The sequence below is a fragment of the Myotis yumanensis genome, unplaced genomic scaffold (assembly GCF_028538775.1).
Source record: "Myotis yumanensis isolate MYYU_CA2020_CCGP unplaced genomic scaffold, mMyoYum1.0.hap1 SCAF_9, whole genome shotgun sequence".
NCBI lineage: Eukaryota > Metazoa > Chordata > Mammalia > Chiroptera > Vespertilionidae > Myotis > Myotis yumanensis.
In genome coordinates, this window is record NW_027223760.1 from 7190978 (window position 1) to 7215317 (window position 24340).

At 37.4% G+C, this 24340-nt stretch overlaps 1 protein-coding gene across 1 annotated transcript in view; it reads right to left on the bottom strand.

The window, feature by feature from the left end:
• The window catches only part of SAMTOR (S-adenosylmethionine sensor upstream of mTORC1), a 137459-nt gene that overhangs the window by 14064 nt on the left and 99055 nt on the right, over positions 1 to 24340 (bottom strand). Inside the window, exon 4 of the mRNA XM_070423749.1 lies at positions 259 to 373. Within this exon, the coding sequence (XP_070279850.1) occupies positions 259 to 373 (115 nt within the window). The remainder of the gene's footprint in view (positions 1 to 258; positions 374 to 24340) is intronic.

Below are 24340 nucleotides of genomic sequence, written 5' to 3' on the forward strand. Positions count from 1 at the left end.
ATTGAATATATTTATTTTTGAATGGAAACAATATCAACATGTACACACTAAATATATTTGGTATTTCAAAAATATAAAGACAATGCTTTTCCTTTGTAAATATGCATGTAAAATATTCAAGTCTCAAAAACAAAACATACAAGGGCGGGGAAAAAAAAAGGACACATATGCAATACCCTTTGTAATACTTTTAGCAATAAAAAAGTATTAAAAAAATAAATTAAAAACAAAACAAAACAAAAATATAACTATACATACCTCTACGGCAGGTACAATGTCTATGCCAACAGTTAGAAATTCTTCAAACTTCATAAATGGGTTAAAGCAGCTGCCAACATCAAGTAATCTGATCTTCCCTGAGGTTTGTAGCAACCTAAAAACATATTATTTTGTCTTATAACAAGCAAAATAAAAATAAACTATAAGAAAAATTCAGACATTTGAAAATTAAAAAGTTCATATAGATTTTTAGCTCTCTTTTTGGTCTTGAGATTCCTTTAACACATTTAAAAATTACTGAGGACTTTAAAGAGTTTTTGTTTATGTGGGTTATTCCTATCAATATCATATTTGAGAAAAAAATATATTTGAAATTAAAGTCAAATAGTTTAAAAAACATTTATTGATATAACAATAAACCTATTGTATATGATATTGTAAATTTGTAAATTTTACATTTGTAATGAAAAATCTAGGTCAGAAAGACAGTAAAAAGTGAGGCAGTAGTTTACATTTATTCAAGTCTCTTTAATGCTTGGCTTAATAGAAGATTGATGAATTCTCATGTTTGCTTTTGTATTCGAGCTGTTCCAACATCACATGCCATGTAGTCTCCAGAAAAACCTACACTCTACACTCATAAGACTGAGAGTAAAAAAGGCATTTAACTTTTTAGTATTACTGTGAAAATAATTTTTCCTCCACAGACACCCCAGAAGGTTACTTAGATTCCCAGACCACACTTTGAAAACTACCACTGTAGATGAGAGAATCCATTCACAAATCATTTCTCAGTAGTAAATATAACAATGTCTTTGTACTTAACTTTAATTTGTTTCAATGAGTTAAAAGGATCAAAGAGAAAAGCATAAACAGAACAGTATTGTTATAAAAAATTTTTGTTTTATTTTTATTTAAGAGCTCTCTTCATGTCCAAACACAGTAGGAAAAAATGAAGCAATAAAACCAGAAATGACCATATTTTAAAGTTAGCCAAATGCATCAAGTATGGATAGCAGCAAGGATGAAGGAAAACAGTGGATTTTGTTGGTTTAAAGCAGGAGTCCTCAAACTACGGCCCACGGGCCACATGCAAATACAAATATTGTATTTGTTCCCGTTTTGTTTTTTTACTTCAAAATAAGATATGTGCAGTGTGCATAGGAATTTGTTCATAGCTTTTTTTTTAAACTATAGTCTGGCCCTCCAACGGTCTGAGGGACAGTGAACTGGCCCCCTGTTTAAAAAGTTTGAGGACCCCTGGTCTAAAGCCTATAATCCTAATATTCAGACAATATAGCAATAAGAAAAATCAACTTCAGACATATGCCATTTCACTGATTTAAAATAATTTTTAAAAAAAAAAGATTATAAGTGGATGTTGGAAAAAAAATGTAATGCAGAAAAATAATTGGGTAAAACCACAATCCTGACTCCTTAAATTCTACAGAGCAGAGAGAACTTGTCCAGCGTCTCTCCTTTATACATTAGTAGAGGCCCGGTGAACAAGTTTGTGCACCAGTGGGGTCCCTAGGCTTAGCCTTTGGGATCGGGCCAAAACCAGCTCTCCAACAACTTCTGAGGGGTCCCAGATTGCGAGAGGGCACAGACCAGGCTGAGGGACCCCACTGATGCATGATCAGGGCTGGGGAGGAATGTGGGAGATTGGCCAGCTGGGGAGGGACCATAGGAGGGTTCAGGGCAGTCCAGCCCATCTCACTCAGTCCCAATCAGCCGGACCCCAGCAGCAAGCTAACCTACCAGTCGGAGCGTCTGCCCTCTGGTGGTCAGTGCATGTCATAGCAATTGGTCAACTGGTCAACTGTCTGACCCCTGATGGTCAGTACATGTCATAGCAAACAGTTGAGTGGCCTTAGCATATTATTAGCATATTATGCTTTGATTGGTTGAATGGATGACCAGACACTTAGCATATTAGGCTTTTATAATATAGGATTATTATCTTAGGGCCCATTAGGGAGGTGTTAACTTACAAACAGTAGGTTAAGCTCCTGGAAAAGGCACTAAATCAAAATAATATAAAGTTGATTTCCTCCAAAAAAATACATGCACTATGTGTAGGGTTACATTTTCTTGTTGTTAATCCTCACTGGAAGATATTTTTCCATTGCTTTTCAGAGAGAGAGGAAGGCGGGTGTGTAGGGGTGGGGGGTGGGGAGAGAGAGAAACATTGATGTGAAAGAGACACAATGATTGATTGGTTGTTTGCCTCCCGTACGTGCCCTGACCTCGGGCAAGGAGTGAAACCACAACCCTCAAGTGTGCAGACTGAAGGGTCCTGGGTTTGATTCTGGTCAAGGGCACATGCAGGAGGCAGCCAATCAATGATTCTCTCTCATCACTGATGCTTCTATCTCGCTCTCCCTTCCTCTCTGAAATCAATAAAAATAAATAAAATAAAGACTAATTACAAAGTAAACAAAGTAATTAGCACCAATGCCAAGAAATATATCACTGCCTGCACTCTGGAAGCAAGATCCTCCCTGATGACATCCACTACCCCTATCTGTAATTGTATTCACTACCTGACTTAAATGATAACGGTATCCTTTTGATGGTCTTACTACCTATGACTGAATGCTTAAATAATACAGTTTAGTTTTACACACTATACGTTTTCTTTTGTGGCTTCCTTTTTTAATATTAATTTTGTGAAAGTCATATGTGTTTCTATACATTAATTGCTGTTAATTTACATTCATTGCTGTATAGGAGTACCTTTATTTAACACATCCCATTGGGATTTTGATTACAGTAGCATTGAGTCTTAAGACCATTTGGGGAAAATTAATATCTTTTCAATATTGAATTTTCCAGTTCACAGAAATGGCGTAACTGTCCATCTGTTTAGGTTTTCTTTTAAATTGTCTTCCAATAACTTTATCATTTTCTCTTGAATGGTTACATATCTTTTGCTGGCATTATGTCTTTTTATGCTATTATTACTTCCCCCTTTGGATAAACTTTATTATTAAAATTTCATTTTTCATTGTTGGTTACAGAAATGGAATTGATTTTTATATAATGATTTTATATCCAGTAACTTTACTAAGTTCCTGTTACCTCAACTGATTAACTGTGTATTATTTGGGGTATTCTAAACTAGATATGTAATTTTGCAGCCTGTGAAAAATGACATTTATATTCTTCCTTTTCTGTCTATCCACACATCCAAACTTCCATCTATGTTTTGCCTCACTGCTTTGCCCAGGACTTCTAATACAATGTTCAACAGAATACATGCAGTCACTGCTATTTTGTTCCTACTCTCTCTCAGAGAGATCATTCCAGTGTTTTACCATTAAATATGACCATTGTAGGTTTTGTATACTACCCTTGTTAAAGTTTGAAAAACTCCTTTTATACTTTGCTTGTGATTTTTTTTTTAATTTAACACAAATCTGTTGGGTTTTATCAAATGCATTCTACTCAGCTATTCAGATAATAACTATTCTTTAATCTACTTATATGGTAGAGTATACTCATTAATTGTGTAGTGTTAAATCAACCTTCCATTATTTGGGAAGGATCTAATTTGGTTTTGATATATTATACTTTTCATAAGAGTATTTGTTTTATGTATGCATAAATAGTAGTGGTAGTTATGGTATATAGTCACCACAAATACTGAACCATGGCACCTAAAGATATATAGGCTTAGGCTTCTGTTCACAACATTTGTCAACAGATCAACACTTAACTTGGATTACATGTGTTTTTGTTTACAAAAATATTTTATTTACTATATATATATTATGATGCTTTTAACACTGAATTCACAGTCAATACCACTATAGCTCTTGTCCAAAGAAAGCTTATCTTACACTGGTATTTTCTCTGTAAGGTGTTTGACAGCCCCTTGTGCTTAATACATTAGATAGAACTTCAACACTAAGTTTGGAGGCCATTTTAAAAGTGAAATCATAAACCAAAATGCAAAAACTGTGACAGTAAATAGACTGAAAATGGCCTCTGTATACAGTTATGCTCTACATGATGACATTTTAGTCAAAGTTTGGACTTCATATATGACACAAATCTATCCCATAAGATTATAATGGAGCTGAAAAATTCCTATTGCCTAGTGACATCATAAAGTAGCAACGCATTACTCATGTGTTTGTGGTGATACTTGTATAAACAAGCCTACTGTGCTGCTAGTCTTATGAAAGTATAGCACATACAACTATGTACAGCACATAATACTTGATAATGATAATAAACAACTGGTGCTGGTTTATGTATTTACTATACTACACTTTTTTATCATTATGTTAGAATGTATTCTTTCTACTTATTAAAAAAATATAATGGTATGCTGTATTGCATTGGTAGCAGCTGACAGCAGCCTTATATGTCCGCCTTATACATCTCATTCTGTTTTGTACAGAAACATCCAGCACAGGCTTGTAGCCTTGGTGTGTAGTAGGCTATACCATCAAGATTTGTCTAAGTGTACTCAATGATGTTTGCACAATGAGGAAATAACCTAAGAATGCATTTATCAGAACATAATCCTGACGTTAATTGGTACATAATAGGAGAGCTGAAATAAGAAGACAGCCTACCTTGTCTGACTTCAACTGGGAAGGTGTATGTCAGACAACACACTCTGAACATGTCCACAATTAACTCTAAAAATGCCATTAGTACCGATATATTGGAGTTACAAATACATTTTAGTGAGTAGGTGAATTTGCAGATATGGACTTGTGAATAATGATTGAGTGTATATATATTTTATGATGTTTGCATCTCTTCATGAGTGACCAGACTGTAATTTTCCCTTCATGTACTGACTATGAAGAGTTTTATATCAGGGTCATGCTAAACTCCTAAAATGACTGTGGGAACTTTCCTTTAATTCTATTTTCAAAGATTTTTTAACAGGGAATAACTCTGACTAACCATGAAATGGAATTAGAATAAAATGTGCTAATAAACAGATAAAAGGAACTCACACTGACAGTTTCCTTATAAGCATATTGCAGGCATCAGCAGTTCCAGTTCCTGCTTGTACAAGAAACAGCCTTGACCATGACTTCAGTTGACGCAGATGGGCCAACTGCAGGAATTGGCTAGCACTGACCAGTTCCAGCATGCTGACGTTACAGATCCATATCGGGACCAGCAAGGACACTGCCTGCATGTTCTCAGCCCCTTCTCCTGATCTCTTTGTTCTGCTTCCCCCTCCCTCCCTACAAAAATCCCTGCCTGCACTGAGATGCTGAGATGGCTCTGGACAAGAGTCCCTCATCTACTTAAGATGCTGGTACTCAAGTAAAACCTTCCTTTTTTTGCCAGCATCTGTCTCAAGAGTTTGTTTTTCATGGTGCAGGCAGCCAAACCTTGGTTCCAGTTAGTTTGTGTAAGAATATAACTCATTTTTGCTGGAATGTTTACTAGAACTTGCTGATGAAGCCATTTGGACTTGTGTTTTTATTTCTGAGATTTTAAACCACTGATTTAACTTCTTTAATATTATACTATGTTGTTCTGTGAAATTTATGAGCACAAAAAAAATTTGTGATACTTTTGTTATCTTTTAAGTTTCTTCAATATATATAGTTCCATTCCCCTTTTTAAATTCTGAAATTATTTGTGCCTTTTTCTGAGATTTTAAATTTTAATGCTTTTAACAATTCTGACTTATCTCTGTTGATTTTTTTTCCCTCCTACTCGAATCTTTATTATTTTCTTTTCGCTTTTGCAGATGGGGTGGAGTGGTGTGTGCTTATTTGCTGACTTATTTCTTTGAGTTAGATTCTTGGTTCATTAGTTTTCAGCTTTTCTTCTTCTTTTTTTAAAAATTAAATCTTTATTGTTCATATTATTACAGTTGTTCCTCTTTTTTCCCCCATAGCTCCCCTCCACCTGGTTCCCACCCCACCCTCTGCCCTTACCCCGCCTCCCACTGTCCTCATCCATAGGTGCACGATTTTTGTCCAGTCTCTTCTCGAACCCCCCACACCCCTTCCCCCCTGAGAACTATCAGTCCACTCCCTTTCTATGCCCCTGATTCTATTATATTCACCAGTTTATTCTGTTCATCAAATTATTTATTCACTTGATTTTAAGATTCACTTGTTGATAGATGTGTATTTGTTGTTCATAATTTGTATCTTTACCTTTTTCTTCTTCCTCTTCTTAGAGGATACCTTTCAGCATTTCATATAATACTAGTTTGGTGCTGATGAACTCCTTTGGCTTTTTCTTATCTGTGAAGCTCTTTATCTGACCTTTAATTCTGAATGATAGGTTTGCTGGATAAAGTAATTTTGGTTGTAGGTTCTTGCTATTCATCACTTTGAATATTTCTTGCCACTCCCTTATTGGCCTGCATAGTTTCTATTGAGAAATCAGCTGACAGTTGTATGGGTATTCCCTTGTAGGTAACTGACTGTTTTTCTCTTGCTGCTTTTAAGATTCTCTCTTTGTCTTTCACTCTTGGCATTTTAATTATGATGTGTCTTGCTGTGGTCCTCTTTGGATTCCTTCTGTTTGGGGTTCTCTGAGCATCCTGGACTTGTAAGTCTATTTCTTTCACCAGGTAGGGGAAGTTTTCTGTCCTTATTTCTTCAAATAGGTTTTCAATATCTTGCTCTCTCTCTTCTTCTGGCACCCGTATAATTCGGATGTTGGTACACTTGAAGTTGTCCCAGAGGCTCCTTAAACTATCTTCATATTTTTGGATTCTTTTTTCTTTTTGTTTTTCCGGTTGGGAGTTCTTTGCTTCTTCGTATTTCAAAATTTGACTTGATCCTTGGGATCCTCTAGTCTGCTGTTGGGTCTCTGTATAATATTTTTTATTTCAGTCAGTGTATGCTTAATTTCTAGTTGATCCTTTTTCATATCCTTGAGGGTCTCACTAGATTTATGGAGGATCTCACTAAATTTATCAGCGGTTTCTAGAAAATTCTTGAAAAACCTTATAACCGTGGTTTTAAACTCTATATCCAGTAGTTTGCTTTCCTTCATTTCTCTCATTTGTGACCTGTTTCTTTGTCTCCGCATTTTTTACGCTTCCCTGTGTTGGTAGAGTGGCTTTGTGTGCTAGGTGTTCTATAGCGCCCAGTGGCTCAGCCTCCCCAATTACCTGAGGTGGACACTCTTGGTGTACCCCTTAGTGGGCTGTGTGCACAGTCTTGTAGTTAAGCCTTGATTGTTGTAGGTATCACTGGGAGGAACTGACCTCCAGGCCAATTGGCTGTGAGAATCAGCTGTGGTTATGGTGGGAGAATTTCTGTGCTGAAGACACCCTTCTGGGGCAAGACTTGCTTCAGTGGGGATTTGGTGCTCACTGAGTCTGCTCCCTGAGTGTGTCCCTTATGGATCTGAGGAGTTGTAATCTGGATGGTCCACTCTGACCACTGGGTATACTGGCTCTTGGATCTCTAAGGAAGTGCTAATTTAGCCTCTGCCTGAGGCTGCCCAGCAGAAGCTATGGAGAGATCTGTAGATTCCTCTTTTTTGTTTGGAGTTTGGAGGTGCCCACGAGGCCCAGCTGTGAAGCAATGCAAGCTGCTGTGGGGCCTTGGGCCTTCTTTTGGATGTTCTGGGCCTCTCTGACCCAGCTGTAGTTAGTTAGGTAATTTTAGATTGCAAAGGGCCAGGGCATTCATATGCAAAAGCCTCTGCACACAGCTTGGGTGGGGCAGGGTCTCATGGAATCAACAGGGCGGAGCTAGCAGCTATGGCTGATCCTCAGCCCTGCCCTAAGAGGCGCTGGGTCTCACTGTTCCATGGTAGTCACTGCAAGCACCTCTGAGAGAAAGCCTCCCTCAAGTTCTGCCCGATGCCAGACAGTCCAGTTTCTCCCCGTATGAGTCTGGGTTCCCAGAGACTCACCCGGAACTGGCAATCAGAGCCGTCGGGAGCTATGTCTCCCTCCCGATTGAAAAAGACAGCTGCGTCCTCAGTTGCCAGACCTTTCCACGTGCGCCTCCATACCTCTGCACTTTACTTCCACACTGCACCTCCTCTGAGTCTCAGTATGCTTTTCTCTTTCCTTCTAGTTGTAGAATTTCCACTCAGTCAGCCTTCCTGTGGTTCTGGATGATGTGGGTTTTGTTTTTCAGTTGTATTTTTGAAGTGGTTGTGTGAGGCAGCAATTTCCGTTGTTTACCTATGCCACCATCTTGGTTCTGACAGCTTTTCTTCTTGATAATATATGCATTTAACCTATAAATTTCCCTCTAAGTGATGCTCTAGCCACATCCACAAGTGTTAACATAAAACTTTTTTTAACATGTTTTTAAAAGCCTCACCCAAGGATATGCTTTCATTGATTTTTGAGAGAGAGAGAGAGAGAGAGAGAGAGAGACATCGACTGGTTGCCTGCCATATAAGCCCCAACGGGATCAAACCCACAACCTGGGTATGTGCCCTGACTGGGAGTGGAACCCGCCATCTTTCGGTGCTGGGATGAGCCTCCCAGTCAGTGCTTTTTTTGTAACATCATTTGATAAAATGTCTGTAATGCTTGCTATCTCAATTATTAAGGTTAGTAAACATCTTCCAATGTATCTTTTAAAAAGCAGAAAAGAAAGATCTGTATAAGTTGATTTGAAATCATTTTTTTTATTTTTGCAAAAAGAAACTCAACAAGATAAACATATATAAATTAATAAAACCTCAGAGGATTTGGAAATGAAGTGGATATTTTAAGTAAGAGATGGGATGTTGAAGTACATCTTTCTTTATAGTTTTGGCTTTTGGAAGTTATTTTTACATATCAAAAAAAATTAAATTAAGTTACAGGAATGAGAAAAAACACAAAATAATAGGAAAAAATATAATGAACCTAGCCATATATTGAGTAACACAGGAGGGAAAAAAATTGGTAACTTCTAAACACAGTATGCCTACTATAATAATCTCAATGGGTGATATTTTAAGTACCAAAAGAAATCTGCAAAGAAATTCTGGATTTTACGAAGTATGCTGTTTTCCTGGTGCAGTCTTTTAGAAATTATTTTGCATGAACTGATTGCTGAGCAAATGGGGGTATAAACTAAAGTTGCTGGGATATACAAATTCAAAATGGGGGAAAGGAGAGACAGAATCCTTTAGTGATGGACTGGAATTGAGGATTCATACCCCAGTAACAGTAAGGAGAATTTGGTCCCACATGAAAAGGAACCTATATTCTTAGAGGAATGGCACATCCTATGGTTGAAACAGAGAAAGCATAAGGTTTGCCTGGATAATCTCGTACAAGGAAGTAAGGTAATGCTCAAATACTATGAGAAATATATGAAAAGATCAGGAGTTTCCACTGAACTAATGTGGGATGTTTTCCATATCATCCTATATAATAAAAGCCTAATGTGCTAATGATACACTAAGGCTGCTCAACCGCTCGCTATGACGTACAACAGTGATGGCGAACCTCTGACACGCATGTCAGAGGTGACATGCGAACTCATTTTTTTGGTTGCTTTTTCTTTGTTAAATGGCATTTAAATATATAAAATAAATATCAAAAATATAAGTCTTTGTTTTACTATGGTTGCAAATATCAAAAAATTTCTATATGTGACACGGCACCAGAGTTAAGTTAGGGTTTTTCAAAATACTGACACGCTGAGCTCAAAAGGTTTGCCATCACTGACGTACAATGTCCACCAGGGGACAGACAATTGACCGGTTGATCAGTTGCTATGATATGCACTGACCACCAGGAGGCAGACACTCTGACCAGTAGGTTAGCTTGCTGCTTGGGTCCAGCTGATCAGGACTGAGTGAGATGGGCCAGATACACCCTGGAGCCCTTCTGCAATCCCTCCCCAGCTGGCCAACCTCCCGTGTCCCTCCCCGGCCCCGATCGTGCATCGGTGGGGTCCCTCGGCTTGGCCTGCGCCCTCTCACAATCCGGGACCCCTCAGGGGATGTCGGAGAGCTGGTTTCAGCCCGATCCCACAGGCTAGGCCAAGGGACCCCACTGGTGCACAAATTCGTGCACTGGGCCTCTAGTAATGAATAATGATAGGAATGAATTATAATACAATGAATTTAAAAATCTGAGTCCATAGATACTTAAAATTAAAAATAGAGAGGAGGAAAAGGGGAAAGTTCTTTACAGAAGATTGCTTCAGCAAGACAGAAAAAAAAAAATCACCATTTTCAAACCAAAATAGTAAAACTGAAACAAAACAAAACAACAACAAAAAAAACACCTATTCTGGCATGACCATTAATGGATACTGAATCCACAGCAAAAAAAAAAAAAAAATGTCAAGGAACAGGAAACTCACTCAGTCTTCATGTATAACCCCACAGATTACAGATTAAAAGTACCTTTTACAATGGAGGAATCTGGTGGATACCAATTTTGTAAAAAAAAAAAAATAAAAAAAATCAAATTTAACATAGCCAATAATGAGATTAACTGCCCTTTGCCCTCATAATGATATACAAAGAACATGACATCATCTATTTAGTATGCCTATCAAGAATATTTAATAACCCTATAAACCAACAGGTCTCTGTTAGATTCCCATTCAGGGCACATGCCCGGGTTGCGGGCTCGATTCCCAGTGTGGAGTGCACAGGAGGCAGCTGATCAATGATTCTCTCTCATCATGGATGTTTCTATCTCTCTTGCCTCCCTTCCTCTCTGAAATCAATAAAAATGTATAAAAAATGTTTAACATGAATCTAATCGACAACAATTAAGGCTTGGCTAGAACAAGACTGCGCACAGAGACCACAAGGGGGTGCACCAAGAAAGCATAAAAGATGCGGAGACAAAAAAACATGACAGAAATGGAGGATATGGAGCTAAGAATCGCAATTTTGAGGGCTTGCCATAAATTTGTGCAGAACCTCACGAAAACTAATGAGACCCTCGATGCTACGATAAAGAAATTAGAAAGTAAGCATACACGGACTGAAATAAAGAATATTATACCCAATAGCAGACCAGAGGAGTACAATAATCAAACCAAAGATTCGACAAAAAACACCCAATTGGAAAAGCAAAATGAAAAAAGAATCCGAAAGTGTGAAGATAGTGTAAGGAGCCTCTGGGACAGCTTTAAGCGGTCTAATATCAGAGTCATTGGAGTGCCAGAAGATGAGAGACAGCAAGATATTGAAAACCTATTTCAAGAAATAATGGCAGAAAACTTCCCCCACCTGGTGAAAGAAATGGACTTACAGGTCCAAGAAGCGCAGAGAACCCCAAACAAAAGGAATCCAAAGAGGACCACACCAAGACACATCATCATTAAAATGCCAAGAGCAAAAGACAAAGAGAAAATCTTAAAAGCAGCAAGAGAAAGAGGCTCAATTACCTACAAGGGAATACCCATACGACTGTCAGCTGATTTCTCAACAGAAACTTTGCAGGCCAGAAGGGAATGGCAAGAAATTTTCAAAGTGCTGAATACCAAGAACCTACAACCAAGATTACTTTATCCAGCAAAGCTATCATTCAGAATTGAAGGTCAGATAAAGAGCTTCACAGATAAGGAAAAGCTAAAGGAGTTCATCACCGCCAAACCAGTATTATATGAAATGCTGAAAGGTATCCTTTAAGAAGAGGAAGAAGAAGAAAAAGGTAAAGATACAAATTATGAACAACAAACATGCATCTATCAACAAATGAATCTAAGAATCAAGTGAATAAATAACCTGATGTACAGAAAAAAAAAAAAAAAAAAAAAAAAAAAAAAAAAAACATGAATCTAATCACAGGGATTTTTCTAGATTATGAAGCCTAAGAGATATTCAACTAAATACAATACGTAACCTTTGAATGGATCTTGATTCAAACAACCAAATCACAGTTATGAAGGATATTATCGTGACAATCTGGGAAATCTGAGTAAGAACTGTGTATAATATAACTATATCAATTTCCTGAGTATAACGAAAATTGTATTGTGGCTATTATAGGCAAATGTCCTTGATCTTTGGTAATATATGCTAGAGTATTTAGGGTTAAAGTAACTCAAATGGTTCAGAAAATAAAAAGTATACACACATGCACGTGTACACACACACATACACACAAATGTGAAGCAAAGTAGCAAAATGTTAACTACTAATGAATCTTAGATGATGAATATAAGGGTACTAGTGACCTGGTGCAAAAAATTTGTGCATGGGGGTGGGAGGGTGTTCCCCTCAGCCCAGCCTGCACCATCTCCAATCAGGGACCCCTTGGGGGATGTCCAACGCCTGTGGAATTGGGCCCACACTGGCAGTTGGACATCCCTCTCGCAATCTGGAACCGCTGGCTCCTAACCACTCACTTGCTTGCCTGCCTGATCACCCCTAACTGCCTCTGCCTGCCTGCCTGTTTGCCCCTAACCCCTTTGCATGCCTGCCTAATCGACCTTAACCTCTCTGCCTGCCTGCCTGCTTTCCCCCAACTGCCCTCCCCTGCAGGCCTGATCTCGCCCCCAACTGGCCTTCCCTGCTGGACTGATCACCTCTAACTGCCCTCCCCTGCAGGCCTCATTGCCCCCAACCATCTGCCGGCCTGATCTTGCCCCTAACTGCCTCTGCCTTGGCCCCCACCACGATGGCTTTGTCCAAAAAGAAGTCGGACGTCGGAAGATGGCCGGTTGACCCGGTCTAATTAGCACATTACCCTTTTATTAGTATAGATAGATTACATAGAATTGCTTAAATGGGGGAGAGGGGAAGCCTTTTTCAGCAGGAAGAGATGCTCTTGGCAAAAAAAAAATACATAATCCCTATATCTGGACTGATAGCCAGCCATATGCACTATACTGCCAAACCAGTCATTAAAAAATTGAACTGGCCCTGACAGGTTTGGCTCAGTGGATAGAGTGTCGGTCTGCGGACTGAAGGGTCCCAGGTTCGATTCCGGTCAAGGGCATGTACCTTGGTTGTGGGCACATCCCCAATAGGGGGTGTGCAGGAGGCAGCTGATCGATGTTTCTCTCTCATCAATGTTTCTAACTCTCTATCCCTCTCCCTTCCTCTCTGTAAAAAATCAATAAAATATATTTTAAAAAATTGAATCGCTTTCTTATACCTTACACCAAACAGCTGTTGCCCTTAAAACCCCTCCTCAGCCCCCACCTTAGGTTCTGCCTTCTCAGTTCACCCAGATTAGGTTCTGCTATGCCAGTCAGCATCAAAAGCTCCACCTCCTAGGCAACCATTGGCTCCTCACACCTCACCCAGATTTGGTTCTGATTGGTTGGTTTTTATGCCCGTCAGCATCTCCGGGCTTGATCAGAGTGGCGGGGCTGATCAGCAGCCACCCCAGACTGCTTGCAAGCGGGCTGAACTGCTGACCACTCAGAGAGAGAGAGAGAGAGGTGTGGCTGCTGGCGAGGCCCGGAGAGGCAAAGGCTGATCAGCAGCTGCCATAGAGGCTGTGGATCATACCCTGTTTCTCTCTCGGGGCCTTGCCAGCAGCTGCAGCAGCTGCTGATCAGCCCCACCTCTCTCTCTCTCCGAGAGGTCAGCAGTTTAGCCCGCTTGCCAGTCCCTGCCCACCTGAGCCTGCTGAGCGTGCAGCCTGGCGTTCAGTCATCCCTTCGGTCGTTTTGGACATTACGGACCCTGGCTTTTTATATATTATATAGATGGATTATACTACTCTTAGTCTACTTTCTCATGGACTTTTGAAATTTATCAAACTATTTTGGGAAAAATAAAACAAACCTCACACCAAACTACTATACACTTATCGTCTGTCAGTTTTGCTTTATTTGTATTGAAGCAATACTATTAGGCACATATAAATTAAACATTGTTTTATTTTCTTGTTAAGTCACACCTTTTATTGTTATGAAAACTCTCGTTTACTTCTAGAACTGATATTTATTCTAAAGTCTTATGTTTTGGATATGTCTCTCATAAGCAGCACAAAGTGGATTTTTAAATTCAGTCTGACATTCTTTTAACTAGAGTGTTTAGATCATTTACTTTTAATGTGATTTATTGACATATTTTGATTTAGTATCTTACTTTGCACTATCTGCTCTATATGTTCAATGTTTTCTTTTCTTCCTCCTCCATACTTTCTTTAGAATCACCTTGGGAGCTTTAAAATCACTCAGACATTCTGATTTAATTGGTGTGGGATGGAGTCCAGGCATTAGGATTTTAAAACAGTTCCCTAAATAAGTGTATTGTATAGCCAAGGTTGAGAGCCAGTTTTAGGTTTTTCCATTTTATTGATTTTAAAATTAAGTATCCTTTTCAAAATAATGCTTTAAGTGAATAAACTTAATTACGAAGAAATAGAGTAAAATCACATAAAGAAATATAATTATCAAAATAGTATTTTTTAAAAGTTACAATATAGTCACATGTGGATGTGTTTCTTAACACATAATGAGGATCTAACAATGAATATAGTAAGATAATTTCAAAGAAGTGATATGAATAAATATTTACATATATAGAAGCTATAATATAATACCTAAGTATCTATGACTCCTATAAATGACAAAGTCATAGATACTGAACTGTGCTAAATTCCTAAAAGAGGGAAATGCTACATTTTAATTAGAAGTGAATTTATAAAAATATTTTTTTTCTCATTCAAGTCCAGAAACTCTCTAAATTCTATTTATGGGTCTAATATCATAGATTGGGGCAAATGAGTAAAGAAATAACAATTGGTGGTTGCCAGAGGGAAGAGGGTGGAGGGTGAACGGGGTCCTAATATATGGTGGCAGGAGAAGATTTAACTTTGGGTGATGGGCACACAATGCAATAGACGGATCTTGTAACATAGAAACCCACATAATCATATTCACTAATGCCATCCCCAATAAATTTAATAAAAAAAGAAAAGAAAAAAAAAAGATTTGTACCTGGTTTCTGCCATTGGGGGGGAGGGGAAGTAGGGTACAGTAAAAAGGCTCAGGAGACAGATAATCAACAGAACTCTATCTTGACTTGTTCTTTACTATCAAGTAACCTTACAAACTATATTTATCCTTTTTTTGTCTGTTTCCTCATCTGTAAACTGAAAAGGTTGGAGTAGATGAGGTCTAATGTCCATTGTAATCTTAAAATTTTAGATCAGTTCCTGACAATAAAATACCACTCTCTTACACAATTCAAACCTGTCTATATCAACTTCCAGCTGGACATACTCAAATGAATAAAAATTACTACCTAGTAAATTTTCTCAAGGGCCAAATTTCATGAAAAATGTTTTTCTGTCAGATTGTTAATATATATTTAATAGCAGCAAAGCTCTAGGGCAGGGGTGGGCAACCCCTGCCACGCGTGCCAAACATGGCACGCCAGTAACTTTTGCTGGCACGCAAAACCCTCTCTTATAATCTTCCATTTACAAGTGTGAATCTCTGTTCTCAGTGATGAATTTTGTTAAGTCTCGTAATAGGAGTAGCCTGACGGATGAAAGTAGTAGCTCGTGCGTATCTCTGAAGGTTACGAAATATAAACCTGATGTAAAATCTGTCATCAGTGATGCAGCAGCAAAAATCTCACTGATAATATCAAACAGAGTCATAAATTTTCTGTCTGACTATCAGTGTACATGTATACATTAAAAACTGAATGTATTTTTCATCATCATATACTGTGTTTATGTCGCTCAAATGAATTTTATTATTTCTTCAAGGTTCTTCACATACGTACACCTTAAGAGATATCAAGTAGGCGTAACATGTTCTCAAAAAATTAGGGTTGGCACGCAGAAGAATTTTGAGTCAGATTTTACTGGTTTTGGCACGCACTCACAAAAAGGTTGCCCACCCCTGCTCTAGGGGGCACCTTTTTCAATGTGCCACATACAGGATAAAAACTGACATAGTCATGGGACTGTGACATATCTGATAAAAATCTATGGCCCTTTCCACGTAGAAAGCAATGCACATATCACATAAAAGTCACAATTTGAAATGATTTGGGATGGTTCACAGAATCCCCTTGAATCATCTTCCCATGTATAAGCAGTAATGATAAAGACAAGGATTTGTCTTAGTCTGGTATAGTCTAGTTGTAAGAAAGAGAAAATCATTTAAAGCTGTTTAAGAAAAAGGCAGATTTCTTTTAAATATGAAATGATATCTCATTGACTTCAATTTTAAGAAGCACAGCTTGTCCTCATGGGAACAGAAGTTACCTAGCAGATACTCTTCTGCTTACCTCCTTTCAGAAGGCTGCTTCAGTTGTTCCCCCAAAATTCTAGACTCCAATAACCAAAATAGATACAGTCCTGTATCCCTGGACTATACTACTAAAGTATAATTATTCCTTAATTCTGTTTTGAATAATAGTATTTACATACACGGGACACAAACTAGAAATATCTATATATATAAAAGCCTAAGTGCCTGGTCAACTGGTAGCTATAACGTGCACTGACCACCACGGGGCAGATGCTTAACGCAGGAGGTGCCCCCTGGTGGTTAATGCGTTCCCACAGTGGGAGCGCTGCTCAGCTGACCAACGGGCTGACCAATGGGCACCAGAGCTGGGCTCATGAAGCCGCACAAGGAGGAGCTAGGCTGCAATGACGAGCAGTGGCTGTGCGGTATTGGGTGCACCAGTATTGCCCTAGATGGGCGCGGGGAGACCACAGCAGAGCAGCAGGGGCAGGCGCAGTGGGGCCATGATGAGCGGGAGTGGCCCGGTGCCTGACCCAGGCTCCGGCCCTCCCAGGCCGCCTGCCACTTCATGCACTACTTTGTGCTGTGCGGGATAGATGTGGACAGCCGGCTGGAGCCCTACAAGCTGGCGGGTAAGGTCGGGCAGCGGTGCGGAGCTCCACTGATCCCCACAGGCCAGGCTGAGGGACCTCACCGGTCGGGCCTCTAGTTAAGTAATATTTGTGAACCCATCTCTGAGTTCATGTTTAGCATTCTTCATTAGGATATGCAATTTAAATTTTCTTCCAGAACACTTAACCCTTAGCTGTTTTTAGGTTATACTTTTCATGCTTCAGTCCTCTTTCCATAGCAACCTAAGGTTTGTAACAGCCATTTTCTACTGAAACATTTCTCCAACAATTAACATCAAATTAAACCACAATTTGCCACCGTTAAGAATGCTCAGAAGGAATGTGGTGTAGCACTAACACTTCATTAAACAGTTTGAATTAATTTTGTGTGTTACAGCAGCACTGTTGGAATGTTTGTATTTTCTGGAGACTACTCTGGGGCATTTGAACACATTTTTTTAAAGGTGCACTAGGCTGTCATTATACTTTATAAGAAACAAAAGAAATGGTTGAATTTACTAATGTTGGTAAGGCAAGTATTTGGGAAAATTTGTTTGTTCCAATAAGGGAAATTTATATAACAGGTCAAAAGGCTGATTAGTCAGAAACCCATTCTGTAAAGTGATAAAACAAAATGGTTAGAAAACAAAATCTGGCTAAAAAGTTTGTTATGCTTCCTCTACATTTTAGTAACTCTGAAATGTTCATTTACATTCTTTAGTAAATTTTAATTCTTTTTCTTTAGACAAATTTACGCAGAGAATCTTAAAATTGTTTCATATAAAACATTTTTAAAACTCAAGAACTCATAGTCTTTTTCTAACTTCACTTGCCAGTTTTTCCTTCTTTAGATAATACAAAAGTGTTAAGAAAAATCCCATATTATATGTAAAAATATATAGGCTATTCAAAAAGCACAGAAAATTTAAATAGAAAGTTTTTTACTCAATGCTGTCTTTGTTCTCTTTTCCAAAACAGTTACATTATAAGATCATATTTCTTTATTCTCCCCTCCATTCCACTCTACTGGTAAGTAGTTTAATAAGAAAATACAGGATTTTATTTCCTATATAATTTCCTGTCTGATATGCTGCCAGTGTAAACAACAGCATCTTGAACTTCTCAGGATTTATTAAAAGAGCTATAAACTCTAAGTAAAATTTTTTTGCCCATTACATAAAAAACTTGGCAACATTTGCCAAGTATGCAGTTTACAACAGTGGTTTTTCAAAGTGCTTTCTACAGAAATAGGTAGAGTTCATTCAAGGGTCAACAAAGGCAGACATCTATCTACTGGGAGGCTGCACTTCTATACCCTTTAACCAGACCATAGAATGTTTCCTCTGAAGAAGAAGTTCTATTGTTAAAAAGGTTAAAGTCAGTAATCTAGGCCTTAATTATTATCCCTGCTGTTCTAAAGTAAAGGGAAAAACAGATTTCCATCTAATCTTTTTGAGGAAAAAAAAATTTCGTCACTCTGAATTCATTTCTTTTTTTTTTTTTAATATATTTTATTGATTTTTTACAGAGAGGAAGGGAGAGGGATAGAGAGTTAGAAACATCGATCAGCTGCCTCCTGCACACTCCCTACTGGGTGTGTGCCCGCAACCAAGGTACATGCCCCTGACCGGAATCGAACCTGGGACCCTTGAGTCCCCAGGCCGATGCTCTATCCACTGAGCCAAGCTGGCCAGGGCTGAATTCATTTATTTAAAGAATAGCAAAAAACTAGTTAAAACAGAAACAGAATCTTCTGACTCCGATTTAAGACTTGGCTTTTAATAATTTATTTAGCAAACCATTCTTAGTACTTTTCATATAATCCATTTCATTTTTTATATGTATCACAAATCCCTAAAATTCTGAGTGCTAAACACTATTGATTTTGATGGCAACTGCTTTCCTCTCCACATATTAGTAGTAAAAAACAAAAAATGTACTGGAAAGAGATTAAATGTGGTGAATAAAGGTTGTTTAATCTGCATCATGTAGATGAGGTAAAGCTTTAACAAGTAAAATACAGGCATTGGCTCATGGAATTAAGGATTATATCTGAAGAGACAGTTTTTCTCCAAATGCATTTCAAGAGAGTCTTACAAGATGCTTCTTTGTGAACAGGTCAATGCATGTGGATAATATAGTTTCTTTTTGTAGAGCTTCAAGCATGTAATCATATAATAATAGCTCTATAAGAAACTCAATTTAATATTTTTATTCAATGTTTTCCTAAATTAATTTTGCTGACAAACTTCCTTTTAAATTATGTATTACTTTATAGAACTTCTTTGGGAAACACTGAGATGGGAAATAATGGATGAAAAACTAGAGAAAGGCATGGATATCTAGTTTCTAAGCAAAGTACCTGAAAAACCTAAACGCATAATTCTGAAACTCCACATATAGAGATCAGAGAGGGGTATGAAGAATTAAGTGAAAAGATCTCACCCATGGCTTCACACTAATACCCCAGATCCCTGTTCTTTTTTTTTTTTTTTTTTTAAATATTTTTTTATTGATTTCAGAGAGGAAGGGAGAGGGGTGAGAGATAAAAACATCAATGATGAGAGAGAATTATTGATCAGCTGCCTTCTGCACGCCCCCTCCTGAGGATGGGGTCCACAATCTAGGCATGTGCCCCTAATTGGAATCAAACCTGGGACCCTTAAGTCCGCAGGCCGACACTCTATCCACAGAGCCAAACAGGCTAGGACCAGATCCCTGTTCTTAATAACAACATTCTTTGTGTTGCCATGATGGTGATTATTGTAATCAAGTAACAATGGTGCACTCCATTTTCAAAACCAACAGCAGCATGTTGAGTCCTTCTAATGCTTCAAATCTCCTTGAATCTTCTTTTACTGTTTTCTTCTGTAGCATTTAGAGAAAGTTCTTCACTTTTAAGAGCTCATGTGTTTGATTAAGCCCACCCAGATAATCTCCCCATTTTAAGGGCAGCTGATTAGTAGCCTTAATTATATCTACAGAGTCGCTTCAAAGCAGTTATCTAGATTAGTATTTGAATAAATAAGGGATGAAAATTTTGGGAGCAAGTTGTAGGTGGGCACCTTCAGAATTCTGCCAACCACACCATACTTGGGGAAAAAAAACCTTTACTTTATATTAGACACTAATAATTTCAGACATTTATTCAGAATATTTGCTTGTATGGTTACAGAGAGGTATGAAAAAATAGAGTTGTGTGTGTGTGTGTGTGTGTATGTTTGTGTACCCAATGGCTAATGATCACTTCTTTGTGCTTTACTTATTTATATGTAATTGAATTTATTGGGGTGAGCTTGGTTTGCAAAACCATACAGGTTTCAAGTGTACAACTCAATAAAAAATTATCTCCACAATGCACCATGTGTCCACTGCCCCAAGCAAAGTCTCTTTCATCTCCATTTCTCCTATTTACCCCTTTTTGTGTTTTTGCAGCCATAAAAAATAAACAATTATATAACTAACTTGGAAATTCAGTTAATATGAATGCTCTCGTTTTCATTACTGTTAAAAAATTAAAGAAAAATCATAACAGTAGTAGAAATTATTAATACATGAATTATGGACTTTTTAAAAAAGGAAAAAATTAGTTTATTATTTTTAAGAAAATAAAGGAACAAATACCAGCATGGCAAAACTGTCCTCTGTATGACAACATATGTTTTGTCAAAGGATAGTTTTAAAGTATTTGAAAAAGTTGCAAAGTTAATTGTTTTTGCATAGAAGGGATAGAACACGTAATGAAAAACTATCCTATTATCTAAGAACAAAACACTTGACAAAAGAAAGCCAAAAAACTAGATTATGACTATCTCAATATGCTGCTACACAGGAAAACTAAGCAATGTAAAAATGTTTGTTGTCCAAACTTACTTAGTAGTTAATCCAATTGAAATCAATATCTCACAAAAAGATTCTTTTTCAAGTAAAAGGGGTGAGAGAAAATGAAAATTTAACTAATTACTATAAATTAAAACAAGAAATAATATTCAAAATTACCTGAATAGACATTTCTCCAAAGAGGACATAGAGATGGCCAATAGACATGAAAAAATGTTCAACGTCACTAATCATCAGAGAGATGCAGATTAAAACTACAATGAGGTATCACCTCACACCTGCCAGAATGGCTACCATCAATAAATCAACGAACAGCTGCTGGCAAGAATGATGGTAAAAGGGAACCTTAGTGCACGGTTGGTGGGAATGCAGCCAACTGCAGAAAAGCAGTATGGAGTTTCCTCAAAAAGTTAAAAATGGAACTGCCTTTGACCCAGTGATCCGACTTTTGGGAATATAATCTAAGAATCCTGAACATCGGTCAGAAAGGATATATGCACCCCTATGTTCATGGTAGCACTATTTACAATAGCTAAGATCTGGAAACAGCCCAAGTGCCCATCAGTAGATGAATAGATAAAAAGGCTGTGTACATTTATACCATGGAATACTATGCAGCAGTAAAAAAGAAGGAACTCTTACCCTTTGCAACAGTATGGATGGATCTGTAGATTGTTATGCTAAGCAAAATAAACCAGTCAGAGAAAGACAAATACGATATGATCTCACTTATATATGAAATCTAATAAGCAAAATGAACTGATGAGCAAAATAGAACCAGAGGCTTGGATACATGGAATAGACTGATGATGTCAGAGGGGAGTGGGAGTGAGAGGAACTGGACAAAAGAGGATGAAGAGATTAGCCAAAGGACGTATATGCATAGCCCAAGGACACAGATAATAGTATGGTGAAGGCCAGGGGAGAGGGGGAGGGAGGCGGGCACTGAGTCGAGGTAGGCAAAGAGGGAGAAGATGGAGGACATCTGTAACAGTGTCAACAATAAGGAAAAAAAGTAAATAAATACTGAATCATGAACAAAGGAATAGAATAGCTTCAGCTACATATAAAAACTTATTTGATGTTAGATCCACTCCTTGAATCATATTTTTAAAAAATACCCTCTTGCCGAAACCGGTTTGGCTCAGTGGATAGAGCGTCGGCCTGCAGACTGAAAGGTCCCAGGTTCGATTCCGGTCAAGGGCATGTACCTGGGTTGCGGGCACATCCCCAGTAGATGTGCAGGAGGCAGCTGATCGATGTTTCTCTCTCATCGATGTTTCTAACTCTCTATCTCTCTCCCTTCCTCTCTGTAAAAAAATCAATAAAATATATTTTTAAAAAAATACCCTCAGATCAATTGTCATTGAATCATATGTAATATGAATCCCATCCAGGTAGGTCAGATCGAGTTTGTATTAAAGAATAAAAAGCTGAAAATAGCCTAGTTTGAAGAAAGATAATTTTTAAAAAAGCTTTGAAGCACTAGAAAAAAATCATAAAGAAAATAATCTACGATTTAAAAAAATGTAAACAAAGAATGAGAAGAAAACAAAGATCAATAATAGTCTATAGGAAATGACATAACATTTTATAACATTAGGTGAATACTAAAAATATATAGAGAAACTTAATTTAAAAGAAAAAAGTCATAACCTTTACATATAAATGGGAAAATAATACACAGAGATGAGTACAATGCTAAACGTAAACTAAAAGCCATTAACATTAACCCATACTAGTAAATATATAAATACACACCAGGTATATACCTGAAGTTGCAAATTGCAAAAATATTATCTTTTTCTTACTCAGGTCAAAGTAAAGTTTATGTACACAACTGTCACACTAATGACAATGAAAAAAATGATAAAATTCCAGAGCTGTACTGGTGTATATGGTGTCTTTGTAACTTAGAGAAAAGGTACCCATTCTTCAAATTAAGTTAGTATATTACTGCATATATTAAACAACTGAATGCAGTGGCCCAGCCTGCCTCTCCTCAGAGAGGCTATTCAGAGCCCATGAGAAAAAACCTGGCTGTGCAAATATGTGGATCACACATATCCTAAACCCTGAAGTGCACACACTGCTAGCAACATACTACAACCCCTATGGCACCTCCATTGAGATGAGCTTATCAGTGTCAGAGTAGGAAGTGAGCAAACATTGGGCCTCTAAGAACAGCAAGTGAACAAGGGGGGTGGGGGAGTGACTCAAGGAATGCCCAGTATGTCTGGGGTAGAACAAACAGGTGTGGGTACTGTTCTATGAATGATGATAATCTCTCTTGCTGTTCCAAGGTAGGCCAGGAGACAAGATTACACCCACTCTCCTTTAAGTTCATACATATGCCTAACATGTGAATGGTGCCTCCTAGAATGTGTTGAGGTTTATGATGCACAATATGAATACTATTTGTGGCAACTTTTTATAACTCTTTTTGCAAAACAAAATGGAAATACTTAGCAATACATTTGAAATATTCACACTCTTTAACTTGCAATGTCACTATAAATTTTACCTTAAGGACAACATGACAGGAGATAGGAAATATTAACTTGATGAATGCAAAGAATAGATATGCAAATGGAAGATAATAATTTTGAGATGATAAAAACATTAAAGAATGTTTTTAATGTCTATTATAATTTCAAAAATAAGTCTAAAGAAAAGTTCCCATTCTTAAATGTCTAAATATCCCAACTATAATACTACTTCTATTATTGTTTAAAAATCCTTTTTGCCAGTTTTAGCAAATAAATTTTTGATGAGCTGTAAATAACCATGAATTTCAAATTAATGAAGCTTTATGATGTTAGTGATTTACTTCTGAAAGCTCAGATAATTAAAGTAACACTAAGTAATTTCTCTAAATTAAAAAAATGATTTAAAAAAATGTAAACAAAGAATGAGAAGAAAACAAAGATCAATAATAGTCTATAGGAAATGACATAACATTTTATAACATTAGGTGAATACTAAAAATATAGAGAGAAACTTAATTTAAAAGATTTACTTCTTTGATCCCTGGTCAGGGCACATGCAAGAATCTACCAATGAATGCATCAAAAGTGGAGCAACAAATTGATGTATTTCTTTCTCTTTCATCCTCTTTCTCTAAAATCAACAAATAAAAAGTTTTTAAAAATCTAACTTTACACTTAAAATAACTTGAAAAAGAACAACAAACAAAACCCAAAGTAAGTAGAATGAATGAAATAGTAAAGATCAGAGCAGAAATAGAATCTAAATAAAAATAAAATAAATAAATTTATTTAGAGAAATTAGAGTCTAGTTCTAATAAATAAGGCTATTTGTAAATGGCATCCACTACAGTGTTTTGTTGAGGAATTTAGCATCTATGTTCATCAGGGATCCTAGCCTATAATTCTCTTTCTTTGTAGGGTTTTATCTGGTTTTGGAATTAGGCTAATGCTGGCTTTGTAAAATGAACTTGGAAGTCTTTCCTCCTCTTGAATATTCTGGAATAGTGAGGATAGGTGTTAGTTCTTTAAATGTTTGGTAAATTCACTGATGAAGCCATCTGATGGTCCAGGACTTTTGTTT